The sequence below is a fragment of the Odocoileus virginianus genome, chromosome 11 (assembly GCF_023699985.2).
Source record: "Odocoileus virginianus isolate 20LAN1187 ecotype Illinois chromosome 11, Ovbor_1.2, whole genome shotgun sequence".
Classification (NCBI taxonomy): Eukaryota; Metazoa; Chordata; class Mammalia; order Artiodactyla; family Cervidae; genus Odocoileus; species Odocoileus virginianus.
The window spans coordinates 33723652-33743503 of NC_069684.1; the positions used below are offsets into that span (position 1 = coordinate 33723652).

The 19852-nt window shown below is 40.0% G+C and overlaps 1 protein-coding gene and 1 long non-coding RNA gene across 14 annotated transcripts in view; one reads left to right on the top strand and one right to left on the bottom strand.

Moving 5' to 3' along the window:
* CAMTA1 (calmodulin binding transcription activator 1) overlaps nucleotides 1–18358 on the top strand; it is a 961599-nt gene extending 943241 nt beyond the window's left edge. For 7 of the 13 annotated variants that reach the window (XM_070474225.1, XM_070474228.1, XM_070474227.1 and 4 more), the window contains 4 exons: nucleotides 979–1053; nucleotides 3890–3920; nucleotides 8580–8651; nucleotides 15095–18358. In XM_070474225.1, the coding sequence (XP_070330326.1) occupies nucleotides 979–1053; nucleotides 3890–3920; nucleotides 8580–8651; nucleotides 15095–15127 (211 nt within the window). In that variant the 3' untranslated portion in view covers nucleotides 15128–18358. The remainder of the gene's footprint in view (nucleotides 1–978; nucleotides 1054–3889; nucleotides 3921–8579; nucleotides 8652–15094) is intronic. The other 6 variants (XM_070474232.1, XM_070474233.1, XM_070474229.1 and 3 more) reach the window with 2 other exon arrangements.
* LOC110141107 (uncharacterized) lies at nucleotides 7554–19832 on the bottom strand. Its single transcript, XR_002315029.2, has 3 exons — nucleotides 19677–19832; nucleotides 19236–19389; nucleotides 7554–11206 (listed from the first exon to the last, which is right to left on the bottom strand). It is a non-coding gene; the product is annotated as an uncharacterized lncRNA (long non-coding RNA).
* Between the last annotated feature and the right edge of the window lie 20 nt (nucleotides 19833–19852).

The following is a 19852-nucleotide window of genomic DNA, read 5'->3' on the forward strand; positions in this document are numbered from 1 at the left end:
CAGGGGAGCCTGGTGGGCTGCAGTCCAGGGGTCGCATAGAGTTGGACAGGACTTAGCACACAGTGCGCGGGTGCACATGAGACCCAAGACCTTGGGAAAGTAAGTAGAGCTGAGCTATTCCATTTTGTAGAGAGTCATGAAGAGTTTTAGCACTAGAAAATACAGTGACAAAAGTTTAGAAAACAGCCTAGGGACTTCCTGGTGGTCCAGTAGTTAAAACTTCACCTTCCAATGCAGGGGGTGCAGGTTCGATTCCCTGGTGAGCAAGCTAAGATCCCACATGCCTTGCAGCCCCCCCCCCAAAAAAAAACCCATAAAGTAGAAGCAGTAGGGATAACCAGTTCAATTTGTTGTTGTTCAGTCGCTAAGTTGTGTCCTACTCTTTGTGACTCCATGGGCTGCAGCCCACCTGGCTCCTCTGTCTTTCACTGTCTCTCAGACTTTGCTCAGGTTCATGCCCATTGAGTTGGTGATGCTATCTATCTCATCCTCTGCTGCCCCCTTCTCCTTTTGCCTTCAATCTTTCCAAGCACCAGCGTCTTTTCCAATGAGTCAGCTCTTCAGTTCTTTATTGAACAAATTCAGTAAAGAATCAAAAAAAAAAAAGTCTTAAAATAATAGCCCAAGAGAGAATGAATGTCTTAACTGAGAAAGCCCAAACACAGGCAAATGAGTGTCTGTCTAATTCCATTTTCAACAAATCGAGCTTATAGAGACTTGAGGAGTAGTAACAGGATATCTTATTTTCAGTCCTTCCGTTGTCTCCCTTTGAGTGGTGAAAGCATTTGCACTCCCCTCATTCCATCTCTCCCAGTGATGCCCAGACTCAAATCAGTGAGACAGGCTTGTGCTGTTGGATTTGCTACATGAACTGTTGGGTTAAAAGTTCTCTCGCACCACTGATTTGCTTTTAGCTTTCACACACGAAACTTCACAGCACCATTCTTGTGACAGTAATTCATATTCTGGCTTTTTCAGGAGCAGTTTGCTAACCAAAAAGCAGGACCAGGCTGCTCGAAAAATAATGAGGTTTCTACGCCGTTGTCGCCACAGGTACATTCACCCTCATTTTGACATTTTCTTCATCTAGAAGAATGAAACCACCCACATTGCCTTAACCACTCATAAACTCCTAGGTGAAGCTAACCAACCCCTCGCCCCACAAATAATCAGGCTAAAATGACACCAGGATAACAGAACTCTTTATCTAGGGACAGAGTCATGAGAACCCTGCTGTCTGTTCCAGACGATGCTGTGTGTATATTGAATCACAGGGATTGCGCCAGTGTTTTTCTGTTTTGGTTCAAGGGGAACTTAGCTGACTAGCTTTTCATTCCAGATTTTTCTTCAGCAGTGTGCTCTTCACTCTAAACCCTTACTGTGCACTAATGTGTGTCCAAACAGAAAAGACAAAAGAGTTTCTCTTCTGAAGGAAAGGATGGGAAATCACTAGTACCAAGTTTTCTGATGTAGTTTCCACTGGATAACTTGTGCCCTCTGCTGGTGGTGTCAGGCCTAACACCCTCCATCAACCGATCAATTCCCAGTATTGTGTGACGGGAAACAGGAGAGGTGGTTGGAAGGAAACTGGGCAAGAAAGGACAGGCACCTTGAGAGCTAAACCTTTCGCTCTGTTTTCCCAAGTTTGAGATGCTTTGGTGAAGACTGGGTCCTTGACTCAGATTTCAGGGGCTGGTGAACCGCGTGTTTGTTTTCTTTACATGGGTTAATGTTCTGTCCTCACTTCTGTGACACTGGCCATCTGAGCTGTGTTCAGACGACTCTCCACGTGGTTTTGTTGTTTTTCCGTCCATCAGGAGCCATGCAGTTCACAGACCCAAACTTGAAAGTAAGCTCTTTAATGTCTGATTTCTTCCCATTTAATTGTACCCAGAGCCCAAGCTTTTTGGATGTAGTGTGACTCCTCAGAGGTTTCACTTTAGTGTTTTTCCTCCTCAAATTGTCTGCTTGCTAACTTTGGCAATATTTTAACTCTGAAACTTACTAGGGGTTAATGGGCTACTTGTGTGCACTTTTACTTAAATTAACAAAATAATTTGTTTATATGAACACGGAAGGGAAAGTGGACAGAGCTACACATGCACAGTAATAATTAAAAGGAACATTCTTTAGGAGATATACAGTGCTCTCTAGCCAGGATTGCTGCGAGGGCAGCTGAGGCACTTTTACCATATTCCTCTGCAGTGCATTTGCTCTCCACCTGCGGTGACGGGGGTTCTCCCCATGATTAGCTAAGTGATGAGACATCCCATATCAGTGCTCTGAAATAGCAAGTCTTGTTAGAAAATGCATATCAAAATATGGGGCAGGACCAGGACATAATGAAAGGAATTCTCCAGGCCTTACCAAAGTCAGTCTCTTCCTTATTATTTAGTCACACCTGCCTTAGAGGACTTACAGCCAAATCAAGGAGTTGCTCTTCCTTTGGTGACAATACCAGGGCCTTCGCTGTGCCTTTTTCCCTGCGTGTTCACAGTCTTCTCCCTTCTCCCTCTTCCTCCCGCAAAACAAAAAGCCCAGAGGATTCTCCCCAGCACCACTGAGTCTGTGGTTAACACTCTCCCAACAGATTTGATCTTCAAGAAAAACCCCCTCAACATTGCTCTTCCTTAAGCCACATCAAACAAATACGCTCTCAAGTTGAATTCTCCTTGGTTCTTCGGTATCCTCAAACTTTGAAAATATCCATACGTAATGCCTCTTGGGCTTCCCAGGTGGCTCAGTGGTAAACAATCCTCCTGCCAATGCAGGAGATGCGGGTTCGCTTTCTGGGTCGGGAAGATCCCTGGAGGAGGACGTGGCTACCCACTCCACTGTTCATGCCTGGAGAATCCCTTGGACAGAGGAGCCTCGTGGGCTACACGGGGTCGCAAAGACTAGGACACGACTGAGCTACTGAACAGCCAATGCCTCCTTGGTGAATGTGAGCAAAGCTGTTCAATACAGTCCTATTTTCTTCTTCTTTCTTTTTTGGCCTCAACCTACCGTGTTTACATTGGGTGAACTGAGAGGGTAAGAACTTATAAATACCCAAAAGTCTGCTTCATATAGGAGCCTGGGTGAAGGAATGGTTTCACTCATGTTTTTAAGAGTTCTCCTTTTTCAGAATGGTAGAGAAGCATTTCATGAGGATTTTGTCTTTCTTCAGCCTTTATTTTTTTTTTACCAGGAATAACCTCATGAAGCTAACAAGAAGATTTGTTATGAAGAGAGTATCAGATTCTGGGTCTGAATTTCTGTTCAGTATTTGGGATTAAACAATGACCTCTCTTGGCTCTTTTTTTTTTTTTTCACTTGCCCCTTGATATTCCAGATGTTAGAAAAAAATGTGCAGGCAAATTAGAGTAACCTTTGTCTACCAGGCATGGTCAGTATTCACTTTCCATACCTATATAGTCAATGAAGGAACTTGAAGAAATCCTGAAAATCTATCCTGGAAGTTTGAACTCACTTCCCCTAGAATAAGTGTCACTTCGTTGCTGTTCCATCCAGGTTATTGAATATTATCTTAAGAGAGACTATCATCTGTATTGTCCCTTAGAAGCATTAAAACAGGAAATCTCCCCGTGATGCCCTCTCAGAAAAGGTAGGTAGGAAGTGGCATCGGGAGTCAGCAAGTGTCCCATTTCTTATGGATTTTACCAAGTCATGTGACCTCAACATTTTTAGACCGAAAAATAAATTGGTGACTTTCCTACCTGCTCATTTCACATCTCCCACCACCACTCTCCTTTTCTTTCTTTCCAGAAAAAAAAAGGAACTACTTTATAGTCTTTTTTTGGTTGTTGTTGAAATAAAGCTATTTATAAGATTTCTGTTGTGACCCTCACATGCTAATAGCTCTTTGGTGTTGTTTTACTGTCTAAAGCCCCCTGGTGGACCATAGGCTGTACAAAAGGGTGAGTGTAGCTGCCTGCTAGCCAGTTTATCTTTACCTTCCATTTTCAATATTTTGCTTTTTGCTTGCTTGCATGGGGCTGCAGCCTAGGTATGCCAGTAAAGTTTCACATCCATTTCGAATGAAATAAGATAAAAACTAACCCTGACTACTAACACTGCTACTTTATACAACAGGAGAACAGTCACATACAGACATACAGAGATGCATGAGCAGGTGAAAGGCCCTGAAGCCACGCTAGCACTTGGTGGGAGAAGCCTTCCGTATGAAAAAGGTGGCTGGTGGGACACGTTTAAATCTAAACAAGGCTGCACTAGAAGGAAATCCTTAAGCAAGTGGTAATTGGTGATAAAAATAATCTACATGAAATTAAACTGCTTCTGTGTGGAAATTTCTAGAGCAAGAAGGCTTGCTAGGTGATACTGACGTTTTTCTTTTAACTCATCTGTTTCATATTTAGAGTTACATAGTTTCATTTTCTAACTCTTCCTTTCCTAGTGCTAGGAGGTAAGTCAGTACCCAGAGCCAAGTCAGTACCCAGAGCTGCGCCTCCTGAACCAGCCCAGTACGTTCATTATCCAAAAGGGAGTGAGCCCGACTTCCAGCTTTAATGACAGTGCTGAAGAAAGACAGGGTGGTGTGAAGTGCCTGAAACCTGTACATTCTATGTTACGGTCCTGAGTGGATGTTCCAAGAAAATGTGTGTTTTAAAGAAATGATAGCGGTAGTTCAATGGACCGTCTGTGAGTGTCAGATTTTTAGAATCTGATGCTGATTTGTAAGTATGCAGACATGACTATAACAAGTCTTTGCTGTTATTGTTCAGTCACTAAATCATGTCCAACTCTTTGTGATCCCATGAACTGCAGCATGCCAGGCTTCCCTGTCCTTTACTATCTCCTGGAGTTTGCTCAAACACATCTTAAGTTATAATAAAGGATGTAGCAAGCAGAAAACTGTTTTTTAAAAGCCAGAAATTGAATTCACTAAAATCAGACTTGAATTTAGGTTAACTAGACAACTTTTGTCCTAGAGATAGTCTTAAGATGCATTTAAAAATCTAACATGGCAGAAAAATAAAGTAAAATAAAACATGGCAGTTACCTCTATCAACTCAACTACATCCAACATCCTCCCTTCTTACCTTATGCTAACACTGTATTTAATCATTTACAAGATTTCTGAGAAAAGATCATGCTTCAGAAATTCCCAAACTTCTAATGTATTTGGAGATGTTATTTCCCATATAACCACATTTGTGTTGATGCTAATATTTATTCATTATATTTTAATCCAAATATTCAAAGGCCTTTTAATTAAAAGGTCAGGTAATAAACATCTGTTGCAATATAGCAGTTCCCCTTATCCATGGGGGACACATGCCACGACCCCGATGGATGCCTAGTGGATGGGTAGTATCAGACACTAAACATACATACATGTATATGCTAGGTTTTCGCCTATACTGACAGGCAGTTCACGTATACAGCATGGGTGTGCTGGACAAAAGGGTGATCCCCGTCCCAGGCAGGACCAAGATTTTACCATGCTACTCAGACAGCACACAATTTAAAACTCATGAATTGTTTATTTCTGGAGTTTTCCACTTAATATTTTCAGACCACAGTTGACCTGTGGTCCGCTAAAACCTTGGAAAGCAAAACCACGGATAAGGAGAGGATCACTGTATCTAGTTCTGCCATCGAAGCATGAAAACAGCCACAGACAGTCCCATCAGTGGAGAGTTGTGGCTGTATTCCAATAAAACTTTATTACACACATTTGCATTGGGCTGGATTTAATCTACAGGCTGTAGTTTGCTGACCTAAGGTGACAGGAGAATTGAGTTTTTATACGTTCTTCCTAAATCAAGATCCCAGGTGGCTCAGTGGTAAAGAATCTTCCTTCTAATGCAGGAGACTTGGGTTCAGTCCTTGGCTCAGGAAGATCCCCTGGAAAAGTGAATGGGGACCCATTCCAGTATTCCTGCCTGGAGAGTCCCATGGATAGAGGAACCTGGCAGGCTATAGTCCATGGGGTCACAAAGAGTTGGATACAACTGGATAACTAATATATATATGTGTGTGTGTGTGTGTGTGTGTGTGTACATTAGTTATCCCTGTAAAAAGTTGACACTGAAGGAGAAATTAGTTTTTAAAAATGTAAAGCAGCTACATGCCATTGTAAATTTAACTAGTCAGAGCTCTCTAGAATTAGGCAGCTGCTTACAGTTGAATTATTTCAGGTCCCACGTGATGGAGCCGGCTCAGAGATTTGAGCAGATTTCTCTGTGTTTGAAATACAAGAGAAAAATGGGACACAAATCTCCATTTCTCTCTTTTTCTATTCCCTTTCACTCTCTGCATACATAGATAATATCTCTTTCCATTAAAAAAAGAAAAAAAAAACTCCCAAGAGAACAGATGCATGCCTTAGTATTCAATTTAATTATAAGTGATAGTATCTTGCATGTTCTATGCAGTTTATATAGTTCGCTGCAAGGATCCAACAGTTTAGTAAAAGCAGTTGCTTATGCACTTTGGAAGCTTGTTAGGGTCTGGTATGTTAATGATCCTTTTTAAGAGTACATTTTCTAGAAGTGCTTTTCCATGCCAACCAGAGTCCCCACCTTCATTTCCTGAACGCCTGTTGCATTCTGCTGTGAGTTCCTAAAACTCCTCCTCATGCATGAAAACTTGGAATTTCATAATACCCTCATCCCTCTCAGTCTTAGGGGGCTGGAGAGAGAGGAACTGAGAAGCTTTCAGGTTCCCTCCAACATGGTTATTTTTCTCTGACGTATGAATTCCCAGGTGACTCAGTAGTAAAGAAACTGCCTGCAATGCAGGAGACACAGGTTCAATCCCTGGGTCAGGAAGATCCCCAGGAGAAGGAAATAGTGAACTACTCCAGTATTCTTGCCTGAGAAATCCCATGGACAGAGGAGCCTGGTGGGCTACAGTCCATGGGGTCACAAAAGACTGACAGGACTGAGCAACTTAACAACTTTGTTCCCTTAAACCGAGGAACAGCTTATCTGTGTCTTGTCTAATTCCCAGTAGGATCTTGTGTCCTCTCTGTCCACTGGAGAAGTCAGGATGGCCCTTCCTCTGAGTCCCTGGATTAAAGTGGCTCGTGGGAGGCAGGGCTTTCTCTGAGGAGGATTTATATTCCTGGAATTTATGTCAAAGGAGATAATATACTTACTAATGTATAAAGTAGACCATAGTTAAGGCATGTAAGGTTTATATATTCAGAGATAATAATTTGAAAAGTGAAAGAATGAAATTTCATGCTATAGTGTATATAAAAGGCAATTTGACCCCAACTCCTAAGTTAATGAAGGAGAAAGATAATATAAAGGGAAGTGATGTCAGCCATCAGAATTGGGAGCCAGTAGGCTAATTCCAGCAGCTGAGCAATCAGAAAATACCCATTCAAATTATCAGTCTTGGGGAAAGCTAAGAAAAAGCACCAAATGGTCTTCGCTGAATCTAGCTCATTTTCACCAGACTTCACCCCTAATTTATCCAGTAATTTAAAATGGAGTCATCCAAATCCTAATGCCGTCAGAGGAATTTGTTTTGTCTTGGACACAATAACTATCTATTTGAGAAAGCATTAAACACAGATATTTGAGTCAACAGTTTTAATTATTATTTTCCTAGTTCTTTGAGGTGTGATACAACTTCAATAAATGGCTGAAGGATTGCTAAGCTTGAAGAAAGTTTTTAGTGCACAGGCTGAAAATAATTCTGCATTCCAGTTGGATTTTCAGTGTCTCGAACAGGGTGTTATTCAGTGTTACAGCAGAAAACCAGGATGCTTCAGATGAAAAAGAAGATAGAAAACAGCTGAATTACCTAACAGGTTTATTCTCAAGGTATTGAGACTAAAATAGAAATTGCCTTAGACAAATTTCTTCTTTCCCTGATGAGATGAGATTTCTGCAAGAGAGCCTTATAACCTGTTATAGTCCCTGCAGGTATTGTAAACAGCAGGACTCCCGGTATTGAAATAACCAATTTCTTATAAATTGCTGGCCTAGCTACCCATGTTCGATAAAGGTGGGTGAAACCATGCAACTGGAAGGAAAAGAGCCCTGGTTGGAGGAAGAAGAAATAACACTTTCTGATCACAGATTTTTAAACAACAGGTTTTCTATTTGACAGCTGAGTTTCCAAACACTTAACCAGATGCTGCTAGTTATCTTGGTAAGTAGCATTGACAGCACAGATTCTTGAGAGCAGTTGAGCCAAATATCTGCAGTGGGCCACTAGCAAGTTCTGCAGGTCACACATAGACTTTGTGTGTGGTTCTCTCCACTTTCGTCCAAAGGGCAGCACTCTGACAATGCCTGCGAGTGAGCTGTTTAATTGAGGAAAGTAACAGAGTCTGTCAGCAACTCGGATGTCTCACTTCTCTAGTTAAACGTGGCGTTAGGTGAATTTCCAAGTGGCCCAGTCGGCTCAGGGAGGAGTGAGAGATGAAGGTGGGACGTGGCATCTCATTCAAATCTGCAAAGTAATTCTGTCTTACTTGCCTCTTTTAGGAAATGAATCTTTTGGGAACACAGTGGTGTGTGTTACATTGCAGACAACATGCTCTGTGTTGTTCTTATTGGGCCTCTCTGTCTTTTTCATTTTGCAATCCAAATGAGGTATCCGGAAAATGGCAAGACCTCTCTTTTCCTAAACCCCCCCACGAGCCATTGCAGCTCTCAGAACAACAGGTAACTAAGCAGAAAGCCGCCTCTGGCTGCCCTGTACATTTCTGACGTCCAGCATTGCAAGAATATACCTGCCAAGATCCACTGACTCATGACACATTTCCCTGGCTGAGCATCACCAAGTAGATGTAATGAAGCCGCTTTGCCTAATGCTTTACCCATGGAGCCATTGTTTGCTACGAGTTTCTGAAGCAGGCCTACTTCATTTATCCATAAATGATCATGGGACGTCTGATGGACAGAAACCCCGTGGGCTTCTGCTGGCTTTCAATGCTGTTGCTTTTCTTCCTCACTTCAGTGCATTACAGTGCAACGCAGTTTGGGTTGAGACTGAAGCAATACCCTAAAGTGATTATTTTCAGCCTAGAATGTTTGGGGGGTAATCTCAGGGTTGTCTTTAATTTTAATAGCTGGATGGTTACAGGCCAAAGTCTTACTCTTCTAAGTACTGTTTTAAGTCCAAGCCAGTAACACGAGGACCATTTCCCAAGTTATGGGTGCAAAGTTCAAAAAAAAAAAAAAAAAGTTCAGATATGTGGTCCTGGCAGCTCTCCTTAGAGTAGCAATCTCCTTGTACCTGCAGAAGCTACAGTTTCTATTTGTATGGTTGTATTCACAATCTCAAGGAAGACTGCTTTGCCTGTCTTCCATGCAAGGGAATTCAGAAGTAAGTGTAATTATCACAGGCCTTGTTTTTTTAACATGGACATTAGATTCTTTTCTTTCCTCAACCTGAGTGAGTCTAACACCTGTAATTCTTTAAGAGAACACAAAACTTAGTAACCCTTAGTTGAGTGTGTGTAGCATAATGTAACCAAAGGTTATTGGGCATCTGTATGCTCAGTTCTGTAGACGTGATGACTTGGACATCTGTATTCTCAGTTCTGTAGATGTGACTTGGACATCTGTGTTCCCAGTTCTGTAGATGGGGTAACTTGGACATCTGTATACTCAGTTCTGTATGTGATGACTTGGATATCTGTATTCTCAGTTCTGTAGATGGGGTAACTTGGACATCTGTATACTCAGTTCTGTATGTGATGACTTGGATATCTGTATTCTCAGTTCTGTAGATGGGACAACTTGGATGTCTGTATTCTCAGTTTGTATGTGATGACTTGGGCATCTGTATTCTCATTTATGTAGATGTGGTGACTTGGACATCTGTATTCTTAATTCTGTAAATGTGGTGACTTGGGCATCTGTATTCTCAGTTCTGTAGACGTGATGACTTGAATTATCAGTTCTGTAGACATGATGACTTGGACATCTGTATTGTCAGTTTGGTAGACATGATGACTTGAACATCTGTATTGTCAGTTTTGTAGATGTGATGACTGGAGCATCTGTATTCTCAGTTCTGTAGACGTGACGACTTGGACATCTGTATTCTCAGTTCTGTAGACATGGTGACTTGGGCATCTGTGTTCTCAGTTCTGTAGATGGGGTAACTTGGATGTCTGTATTCTCAGTTCTGTATGTGATAACTTGGGCATCTGTATTCTCAGGTCTATAGACGTGATGACTTGAACATCTGTATTCTCAGGTCTGTAGATGTGATGACTTGGGCATCTGTATTCTCAGTTCTGTAGACGTGATGACTTGAACATCTATATTCTCAGTTCTGTAGACGTGATGACTTGGACATCTATATTCTCAGTTCTTTATGTGATGACTTGGGCATCTGTATTCTCAGTTCTGTAGATGTGACTTGGACATCTGTGTTCTCAGTTCTGTAGATGTGATGACTTGGGCATCTGTATTCTCAGTTCTGTAGACATGGTGACTTGGACATCTGTGTTCTCAGTTCTGTAGATGTGACTTGGACATCTGTGTTCTCAGTTCTGTAGATGTGATGACTTGGGCATCTGTATTCTCAGTTCTGTAGACATGGTGACTTGGACATCTGTGTTCTCAGTTCTGTAGACATGGTGACTTGGGCATCTGTATTCTCAGTTCTGTAGACATGGTGACTTGGACATCTGTGTTCTCAGTTCTGTAGACATGGTGACTTGGGCATCTGTATTCTCAGTTCTGTAGACATGGTGACTTGGGCATCTGTGTTCTCAGTTCTGTAGACATGGTGACTTGGGCATCTGTATTCTCAGTTCTGTAGACATGGTGACTTGGGCATCTGTGTTCTCAGTTCTGTAGACGTGGTGACTTGGGCATGTGTTTTCTCAGTTCTATAAGTGTGGTAACTTGCATATCTGTATTCCCAGTTCTGTAGCCGTGATGACTACAGTTACTGAAATTTCAAGTATACTTCCAATTTCAAAAATTCTGCTCTACATTTGCCAAGTTTTTCACACTGAAAAGAAGCTCACAATATAGGCAGGATCAATAAAACTAGCTCCATCAATTGATTTTGGTTTTGGTCTATAAAAATGATCTTTTTCCCCTCCACTGAATTTTTCAGTTGTTCTTTAATGTCACGTAACTAATATTTGTAAGACACAGTAGTTTTAACTGATGGATAGAAAAATATAAGTCTTTTTTATAAAATGACAAGCAGAGATCATTATTATGAAGGAAACACATACTCATTGTAGTACATTCTGGAAATACAAATAAGCAAGGGATATCACCCAGAGATAATAATTGTTAAACTTTTATTGTACATCCTTTTCATGGTAGAAGTATTTTCAATTAACCTGTGCCTTTTAGTTCATGTCTTGAATGAATGAGACAAGGCAGACACAAATATCTGTGACTATTCGAAATACTCTGGTTTGAAACATCTAACTCTTAGAATTTATTAAAAATCCTCGCATCAGAAGTTGTTTTCATTCACTTCAGTGGATATAAGTGTTTTCTGTTTTTCTTTGGGAGTCAGCCTAACATTCAAACATACTTTATCCAATTGACATTTGATTTAAAGCAAAACAAAACAAAAAAATAGGTACCAGGTCTTACCCTAATAACCTACCCTTGAGTCACATAAACCTCCATTTATGATCTCAGTAGAGCAGACTGTAAAAGCCAATTCCAGGGATATGTTAGCAATCAGTATGCTCAGGAAATTGGAGAATGAGGCTCAGTCCTCGGCTGCCCTGATTCTTAGACCCATTCCTTTTACGTTTCAGATCTGCTTCAGATCCATGTGTACATTTTACGTGGAGCTATTTTTTCTAAAACACTGCAATAAAATCAACACATGGTTTTATAAAGGATGGCATCTTAGAATTGAGAAAAGGGAATTGTCATCAGTTTCAACAATGTATTCACCTCATGCCACAGGAAATTTCTAAATGTGTGTTTTCTGTACAGACTTTTGGAAAAGACAAGAATTGTGTTTAAAAATGTATTTTTTGTTGCTGTTGCCCTGAGATACTGTTTGAGGCATCAGAGTGGAGGAGTGAAGCCAGATAAATCTGGCTTCAAGTCTCCATTCTGCCATTTGTTAACCTTCTTTTCTTTCATACAACACTCCTTCTGCCATTTGTTAACTATTACGTATAATTTTGGGTAGGCTGCTCAATTCTGCAAATCTCAGTTCTCCATTTACAAATTGGAGAAGATGGTGAGGTTGTGAGGACTAAATAAGGTAACACACACAAAGGAACCCATCAAGCTATTGGAACATGCATTCTCTTCCTTTTTTGCTAATTTCTCCTTTAACAACTTCCTTTTAAAAAATGCCTTTGCCGTTTAATTCATTTTGATGTTTTGTATTTATAATGCAAGCAGACTGTGAAAACTGTACCGTGAAACTAAAAACTAAATTCTCCACCGGAATTCAGTAGTTTGGAAAGCCTAGAAAATATATCTGGAAATAGGAATGTCTCATTTTTCCTAAGTTGATAATTGTGGTCATTCTGTGTGTGGACATGCAACTCTCTTTAACTTAATGGTGTGTGAAGCCAGCACTAGTTTTATAGCACCATATTTACATTGTAACTTTAAAAACTTAGTTATTTTAATTAGCTCAAAAAGATACTAGCCCCCCCCCCCCAAAAAAAAGCCGCAGAAACAAACGTGACCATTTTAACTTAAAAAAGTTTGCAGTATACCCACATGACCAACTGATTACAGATTTTGGTATGAACATTTGTTATAAAACATTTCTGGTCTATAATTCACGTTCCTTTTTAGTTCATCCCAATGATGAACTTAAGATTTGTAAAGTGGGACTTCCCTGGTGATCCAGTGATAAAGGACCTGAGCCTGACTCTGCACTTCATTGCAGGGAACCTGGGTTCGATCCCTGGTCAGGAAGCCTAGATCCCACATGCTGGGCAGCGTGGCCAAAAAATAAAAATATAAAAATAAAAGCTTGAACACTTTACTTAAAAAGAAAAGATTTGTAAAGCCTTCCTGTTCCCACTAGAGAAATGGTGAATGGAGGTCTTTGTGTTTGTGCTCTCAGGTTTTGAGTTCAGAGTTCTTTAAATCCTATACGTCTCACCAGTGGTGGAGTTTCTGTTGCACATTTGTGAATGAGTCCTGTGCTAGTGCAGAAGTCAGGGGTCGTATCTGAAGTAGCATGCACATTTTGCGGTAATTCAGCAAGGAGGTCTGCACAAGTCCGGGTACATTGCATGCCCAGAAGGAAAGGTGGCATCGGTGCATGCCTTGCATTCTTCCAGCCAGAGGACTGTTAGTATAGATATTGCATGTTTAAAAATTGAACACAGAATATGGCATGTTTCAATTTTTAAAAAGCCATTTATTTATCAAGTATGCATGTCCAAAATTAGGGACCTATAATGATGTGCATTTTTGTACTGCAGTATGACCCACAGTACCCCAAAATTTAATAATCCATAATGTACTTAATCATAAAGTTCAAGTGAACCTGGATGCAGTTGTGAATATAGCAGGGTATTCTAAGTGTACCTGTTAAGAAGGCTTTCATAATTTCAAAGATATACTGTTTGAGCAAACTGGGCTTGGTATATTTAGTAAATAAATCAGACAAAGAAGTACGTTTTCAAACATTATAATTCTTTTTGGTGATGATAAAATGACAAAGCTTTTTTTCTGAAAGAGAGCATCTTCTCTTTGAAGAGGTCATATCAACTTGACAGAATACTCAGAAATGATTCTGCTTGGAGGTGGTAAATATAATTTTTTTCAATCGCTATTATAGCACACGTGCCATTTCATTGAATGCCAACCTCAGTAGAGCCATAACTTATTACTGGTTTTTCAAGATGTTTTCTTTCCACTCAAGTGTTCTCTAGAAAGGGAACTAACAGTCGCCTTAAAATAAAATTTAAACTTATCCATATAACTTAGGATAATAGGAGAGGCCCTTCTCTTAGAGAATGAGAAAATGGTATTTGGGAATTAGCTCTGTACAGGACCATATTGGGAAAACAAATCAAATTTTTTTTCTTGTCATACTATTGAGGTAGAATGTATGTGTCTAGAGAAACTGCCGCTTCTGTGTGGCTAAGATCATCCTCTCACACCCATTTTTAGTAAACAAATGTTACCACATGGCATACAGTGCTGCCAACAATCTATGACTTAACACAGCACACACTGACTTCAGAAGTTAGATCCTAAAGTCACACTTGCCTTTGACCAATCCAGTAGTCAGGCAAGCTCTTAGTTATCTGACAATAAAGAGAAACATATTCTTTAGCTTAGAACCTCTTTCCCAGGTCCCCATTTGCATCAGGTGGCCATATTCATTCAAAAGCCAAGGCAAATTTTTATATTAAAAAATTTCAACTGAAAACAGTCATCAACAAATAATTTGCTGTGAACTTTCCCTGACTCTATTTATAGCAATTTAAATTTGTTTACCACAACACATTTGATAAACAGAATGAAGTACCTTATTGGTATTGCACCCTGGTGCTGTCTACCCAGGGGAAAGGGAGTGGGGGCGGGGGGGGGGGGGTGCGGCGGGAAGTGACCCAAACATCTTTCAAAGCTACAATATGGAATGGGAGGAAAGTAAGCAATTCTGAAAATCAGAAAGACTGAACAATACCTGGGCAAAATCAGAGTTGTGCAGGGGAGCCCATCAGGTTCAAGATAGCTCAGGATCTTGATTCTGTGAGCAAAGCAAGAACTCATGCCCTAGGTATATCAAAAACTAATGAACAAATGTGTGTGCAGTCTCCCTAGTTTGCATCCTGTGGAATCACAGGGCATTCATGGGGGTCTACCAGGCTAAAAAGAAAGTTATTTGATCAATTAACTTTTTCTAGAAGGAGCAATTTATTGTTAGACTTGATTTAATGCTTTCAACTTTGGTTTTGCTTTGTGTTTAGAGCTCTTGATATAAAGGAGAGTTTCAGGAAGGCTGCAGTCTTCCTCTTGAATATTTTCCCCAGCAATTTCACAGGAGTTTCCTTAGCCATCAGTCCTCAGAAGGGTTTTTGTCTTGGCTTTTCACTTCCTGGGGAAATGGCCACACCCTTTCCTTTATCTGGTGACAATTTCACTCTATAGTTACCACCTGGTATTTTGTTTTGTTTCTCTTCCAGAGTGAAAGAATTGAAAAAGGCCAAGGAACTTGAAGACATACAACAGCATCCCTTAGCAATGTGACACTGCTTTTCAGACTGTTTTCATTTCTGTTTTTAGCAGAGACATGCAACAACACGCACATGCACACACACACACACACACACACATACACATACATAATCCCTCTGCAGTTTTGGGGAGATCAGCTGCAGGATTTTAACAGGAATGTTTTGGTCATTGCATTTGCACTTTCATGGACAACTTTTAATTTGATCAGCAAGACATCTTGGAACTCAATCTTCTGTTGGATCATGGGCAAACAAGACACCACGAGGAATCGAAAGAGGCTTTCCTCCTCTTAGGAAGAAGCCGTCTTCCTTCTCACATAGGGCTGTATTCAAACATCGTGTGGAACTGTACAAATATTTATACCAAAAATATAGATAAGAAAAGGTGGGGATGCACTAGCAACGAAGAGAATGCTGTTCCTGCACCTGTCGGTTATTTCCAAGAAGCTGAATTTTTGGGATTGATTCTCAGTGGAGGGCTTAGATCTTACAAATCTTTATTGGGTCCGTGTGTTCTCATTTCCTTCACTGTGTTTATTTGATCTTAATTTGTCTGTTTGCGTTTCAATCTCTACAGCACACTTAATGCAACTTTTAAAAATCTGCAGGTTTTTAGTGTTTTGTGGAAGTTTGCAGAGGGGGCGGGTGCGTGGTACACGGGTAATGCATGGGAAGTGATGAGGAACAGCGTACAGTTTAAATTTATTTTCTTGTCCCCACCACCTCCCAAGAACCTGCGAGGAAAGTCATCATCTTATCCCTTTTCTCATGTTCAGCACTTTAATTTTTTTGCCTTACTTTCTTGTGCAATGAGAATTACTTAGAGAGTTGGTAAAGCATGTAGCTTTTTTTAGTAGCCTTGGAAACTGTAGTCATTCTAAGGAATCATGAACCTTGCCTGGACATTTGCCACCTAAAAGATCAGTGTGGTGCTGCGTTCTGGCCAGTAAATTCCATATTTTTGGCTATATCTCATCCAACCTGAGCAGTTTCTGTGTATATATAGAAGGTAGAAATGGAAAGTGAGAAAATATTTGAAAGGGATTATATTAATTGCTAAATATTTTATTCACAAAGGTCAATAACATGGCAAGATAAAATTATTTGTATAGTTTTGTCTGAATGAGCGAGAAAAAAAATGTGGATGTATTGTTTGTATATATTGTATATATTAAAACAAAGAGATATGTGCATGAAATCAAGAAAAAAGAAATGAAAAAAGCAAAGCATTAGTGGCTATGGTCTGTAAAATGAAAAAAAAACTTTATTTCACTATAAGAGTACTTTATTTTAAATGTTCTTTAGAAGAACATTTTGCTAAAGCATGACTAAACTGCAAAAAAAAAAAAAAGAGCTACTGTATTAAGACTTAGGAAAAAAGGCAGAGTAACATTACTTAAAAAAGGATATGTTTACATTTAATTTTGGCTACCAGGAGTTTATTTTATTTTATTTAAAAGATTTTTTTGCCAATGGTGCCAAGTAATGTGAATGCTGATATTGCTTAAGAAAATTAAGTTACTTTTGCTAAACAGATAATCATTAAGATGAATCAGTATATAGCTTAACACCATCCACTCACTCCAACAAAGAACACTTAGAATGGTCAAAACATGACAAAAGAAATAGGATGAAAAATAGAAAAATATCTCACGTTTTCATATCTCCTGCTGGAAATCAGAAAATGTAATGAAAATTGCACACAAAATAACTACAAATTAAAAGGATGCAAACTGGTCTCGTAGGAATGTCATGGTATATTACTATTTCCACATAATGAGGAGCCAAAGAAATCTGATGCTTTTTAACAATTCAACTACTAATGTTAAATTGAGAGAATCAAGTTCGCACTTGCTGATGCCAGTTTAAAATTCCCAGGTTAAGTTTCAGGATCAGTTGGTGTAAAGCTGAGAGAATAGTTTTGGTATTTTTTTTTCCCTTGGTTCTGGCTGCCAACTGTAAGTGAAAACTCAAGGCTTGTTGTGAAGCCTAAAAATATTCACAAATCAGCTTTTAAACTGGTGTCTTAGAAGGAAGGTAGATACAAAAAGTTGTGGTAACAACTGGGGTCAGTGCTCTTGGTGCCTTTTCTATAATTGTACTTGTTTTTTAATTACTTCCTTTCACTGCCAACCTCGAATTACTGTACAGTATATGTCTTACTGCTTGTGATCAGCTTTGACAACGGTGACAGCCCCACAGCTAGCAGCCACCTGTACATTTGTAAACTGACCTGACTCAATTTTGTTTTTAAATGTGTGGGTTTTGTTGCAACTGTTGCAGTTCCCCCAAATACCCATTATTTTCCCACAATTTGACCTACAAGAGGACACTGAGTAATTTACAAACACACAATTGCATTCATCAATGGGAAGAGAATGTGAAAGCCAGCTCTTTCAGAATATCCTTTAGTAATACTGAATTTAGGTACGTTTATTCCATTGTGGTACAAATAGCCAGTCTTTTGACAGGAGTAATGACCTCAGTGGATTTGCTTTAACCCTCACTTTTTTTTTTTTAATGTCTCACATGCTACATTATTAACTGAGTAAGCTAGATAATCTGGAAGATAAAAGACTGACATAGAGTTAGGAGCGTTCTTACAGAGAGGATAGAAGTAGGTTCAAAACCTACCAGTGTCATCTACCAGTACAACTGTGAATCCCAGGTGAGGTACAAATGCACTTCCACTGAAATGAAACATTTTTGACCGCTTTTTCTTGGTTGTGAATCTTAATTTTGAATATAAGATGATAGGTAAGCGCAGCTTTCTTGGATAATCTGAATTCCCAAGTGCCAGGAGTAGGATTTCATTATAAAATTAATAGCTAATCTTATTCTGTCTCCTGATGATTTAATTGCTACACTTGTTACCCATTTGAAATCAGCTGTACTGTGTGAACGAAATCGAGACAATAACTCGAACCCCTCTCTGGCTGCACGGTCGCTTATGGCAGTTCCACACAGTAGTTGGCGCCCAATGGGGGGTCCCTGAGACTTGCATGTAAAACTAGTCTAGATGTCTTCTTTTTTGTAAGTTTTATTTTTGTAATTGTGCATGTAAAGCATCATTGAATCAATGGATCTGTTGAAGAACTCAGCTGCTGGAAACCATGCAAAATGTTTTGAATTGCCCTTAAAATATGGAAAATGTTTTCTGAATGCTTTATATTCTTTCTGCTGTAAATTAAAAATGAAGAAAATTTCCCCATACTATGTGTGTGTTGCTTTAATTTCACCTGATACTGAAATCCAAGGTGATCAGCAGGTTTTAAACCTTACAAAATAATTTCAAATAGTTCCTTCTATCTTGATGCAGTGTTTTGACATGGAATGCTACATAGTTTCAGGTCTGTCCAGGAAAGAGGACATTTCTTGATAGAGCCATTGTTTCTAGAACACTTGCTCCTCCACTATTGGATTCAAGGAGGATCTCAAAGAGCTTTAGATTATGTGTATATTATATCTATCAATATTCAATGTCATTGAGTTATTGATATACCTTCTCAGGCACCTCTCAGCCTAAGTGTACTTACGGAAAGATAAAAATGTGGATCAAAATTCATCTTTTCAGTTAAAATCCTCTGATGTTTTTAAAAATGCACCTTTCAGCTGACTACTAAGCCCAGCCTTCTTTCCCGGAACCCTGGCATCAGTCTCCTTCCCTTTCACTGCAGAAACTCAACTCCATGGTGGTCCCTCTTCCCTCTAAACCATTCTGGAGCTGCTGTCAGACAAGTTTTGCATGATAGATCTCCCAGTTTCATGAAGCCTCAGTGATTTCTAGAGCCGGCCGCACTGAAATGACATTTTCCTTTGTTTATTTTCACTCTCAACTCAGTCTTATTTTCATCTGTGCCCCAACCTGCACCCTCTGGTTGGTCTGTTCAAACCTTGTCCAGGTCCACTGTTTCTTGGTTCATGATTTGTTCCTCCCATGCCTGGAAAGTTCTCTCATTACCTACTTAACCCTATCCGAATTTCACCTCTGTGACACTCTCTTATTCTAACATACAATAATATTTTCTTTTTCAAATCCCATTTAGAGTTGGAAAAGACAGTTTGATGTTATTTTTTTTTCATTTCTCACCTTTTCTGCCAGTTGACCTACTGGTGTTCTGTTTAACGCTGCAGTTGCCTTTGCTGGTGGGAACGCTTTTACTACAACTGAAATTCCTTGCACAGTAAATCACTACATTCAGATTTGTGCCTCAGCCTCAACCGGAAATTCAGAAGTTGAGGACCTGTAAAGGTAGAAAGTACAGTCCCTGATATCAAGAATTCCATGAAGAGATTATATTAATAATAAGGTCTGTGCAATGACAGACATTTGTGTCACAAATGAACACACGAAAAGGAAACCTAACCCAATCAACGCCTGTAACAAATACTACGAATGAACCTCCTCTCCCATTTTAACAAGTTTCTTGCGAATATGTGGTGTCTCCAGGACCACAGGGTTAATGTGGAACTTTAAGCAGAAGCCCAAGGGCTGTCTCCAATGCTGTCAACGGTCAGAGGAATAACTCACGGTCCCAGAATAACGTAAAACGCCCACACCCTCATTTATCTCCGTGGTGCCTTTTCTCGTGCCCCAGGTCAGCACTGGCGGGGACACCGACAGCCAGCAGTCGCCCAGCAACCGGCCGCAGCGCTCGGTGGGGGGAGCCGCCCCTAACACACCCCGCCCCCTTCCGGCGCGACCCT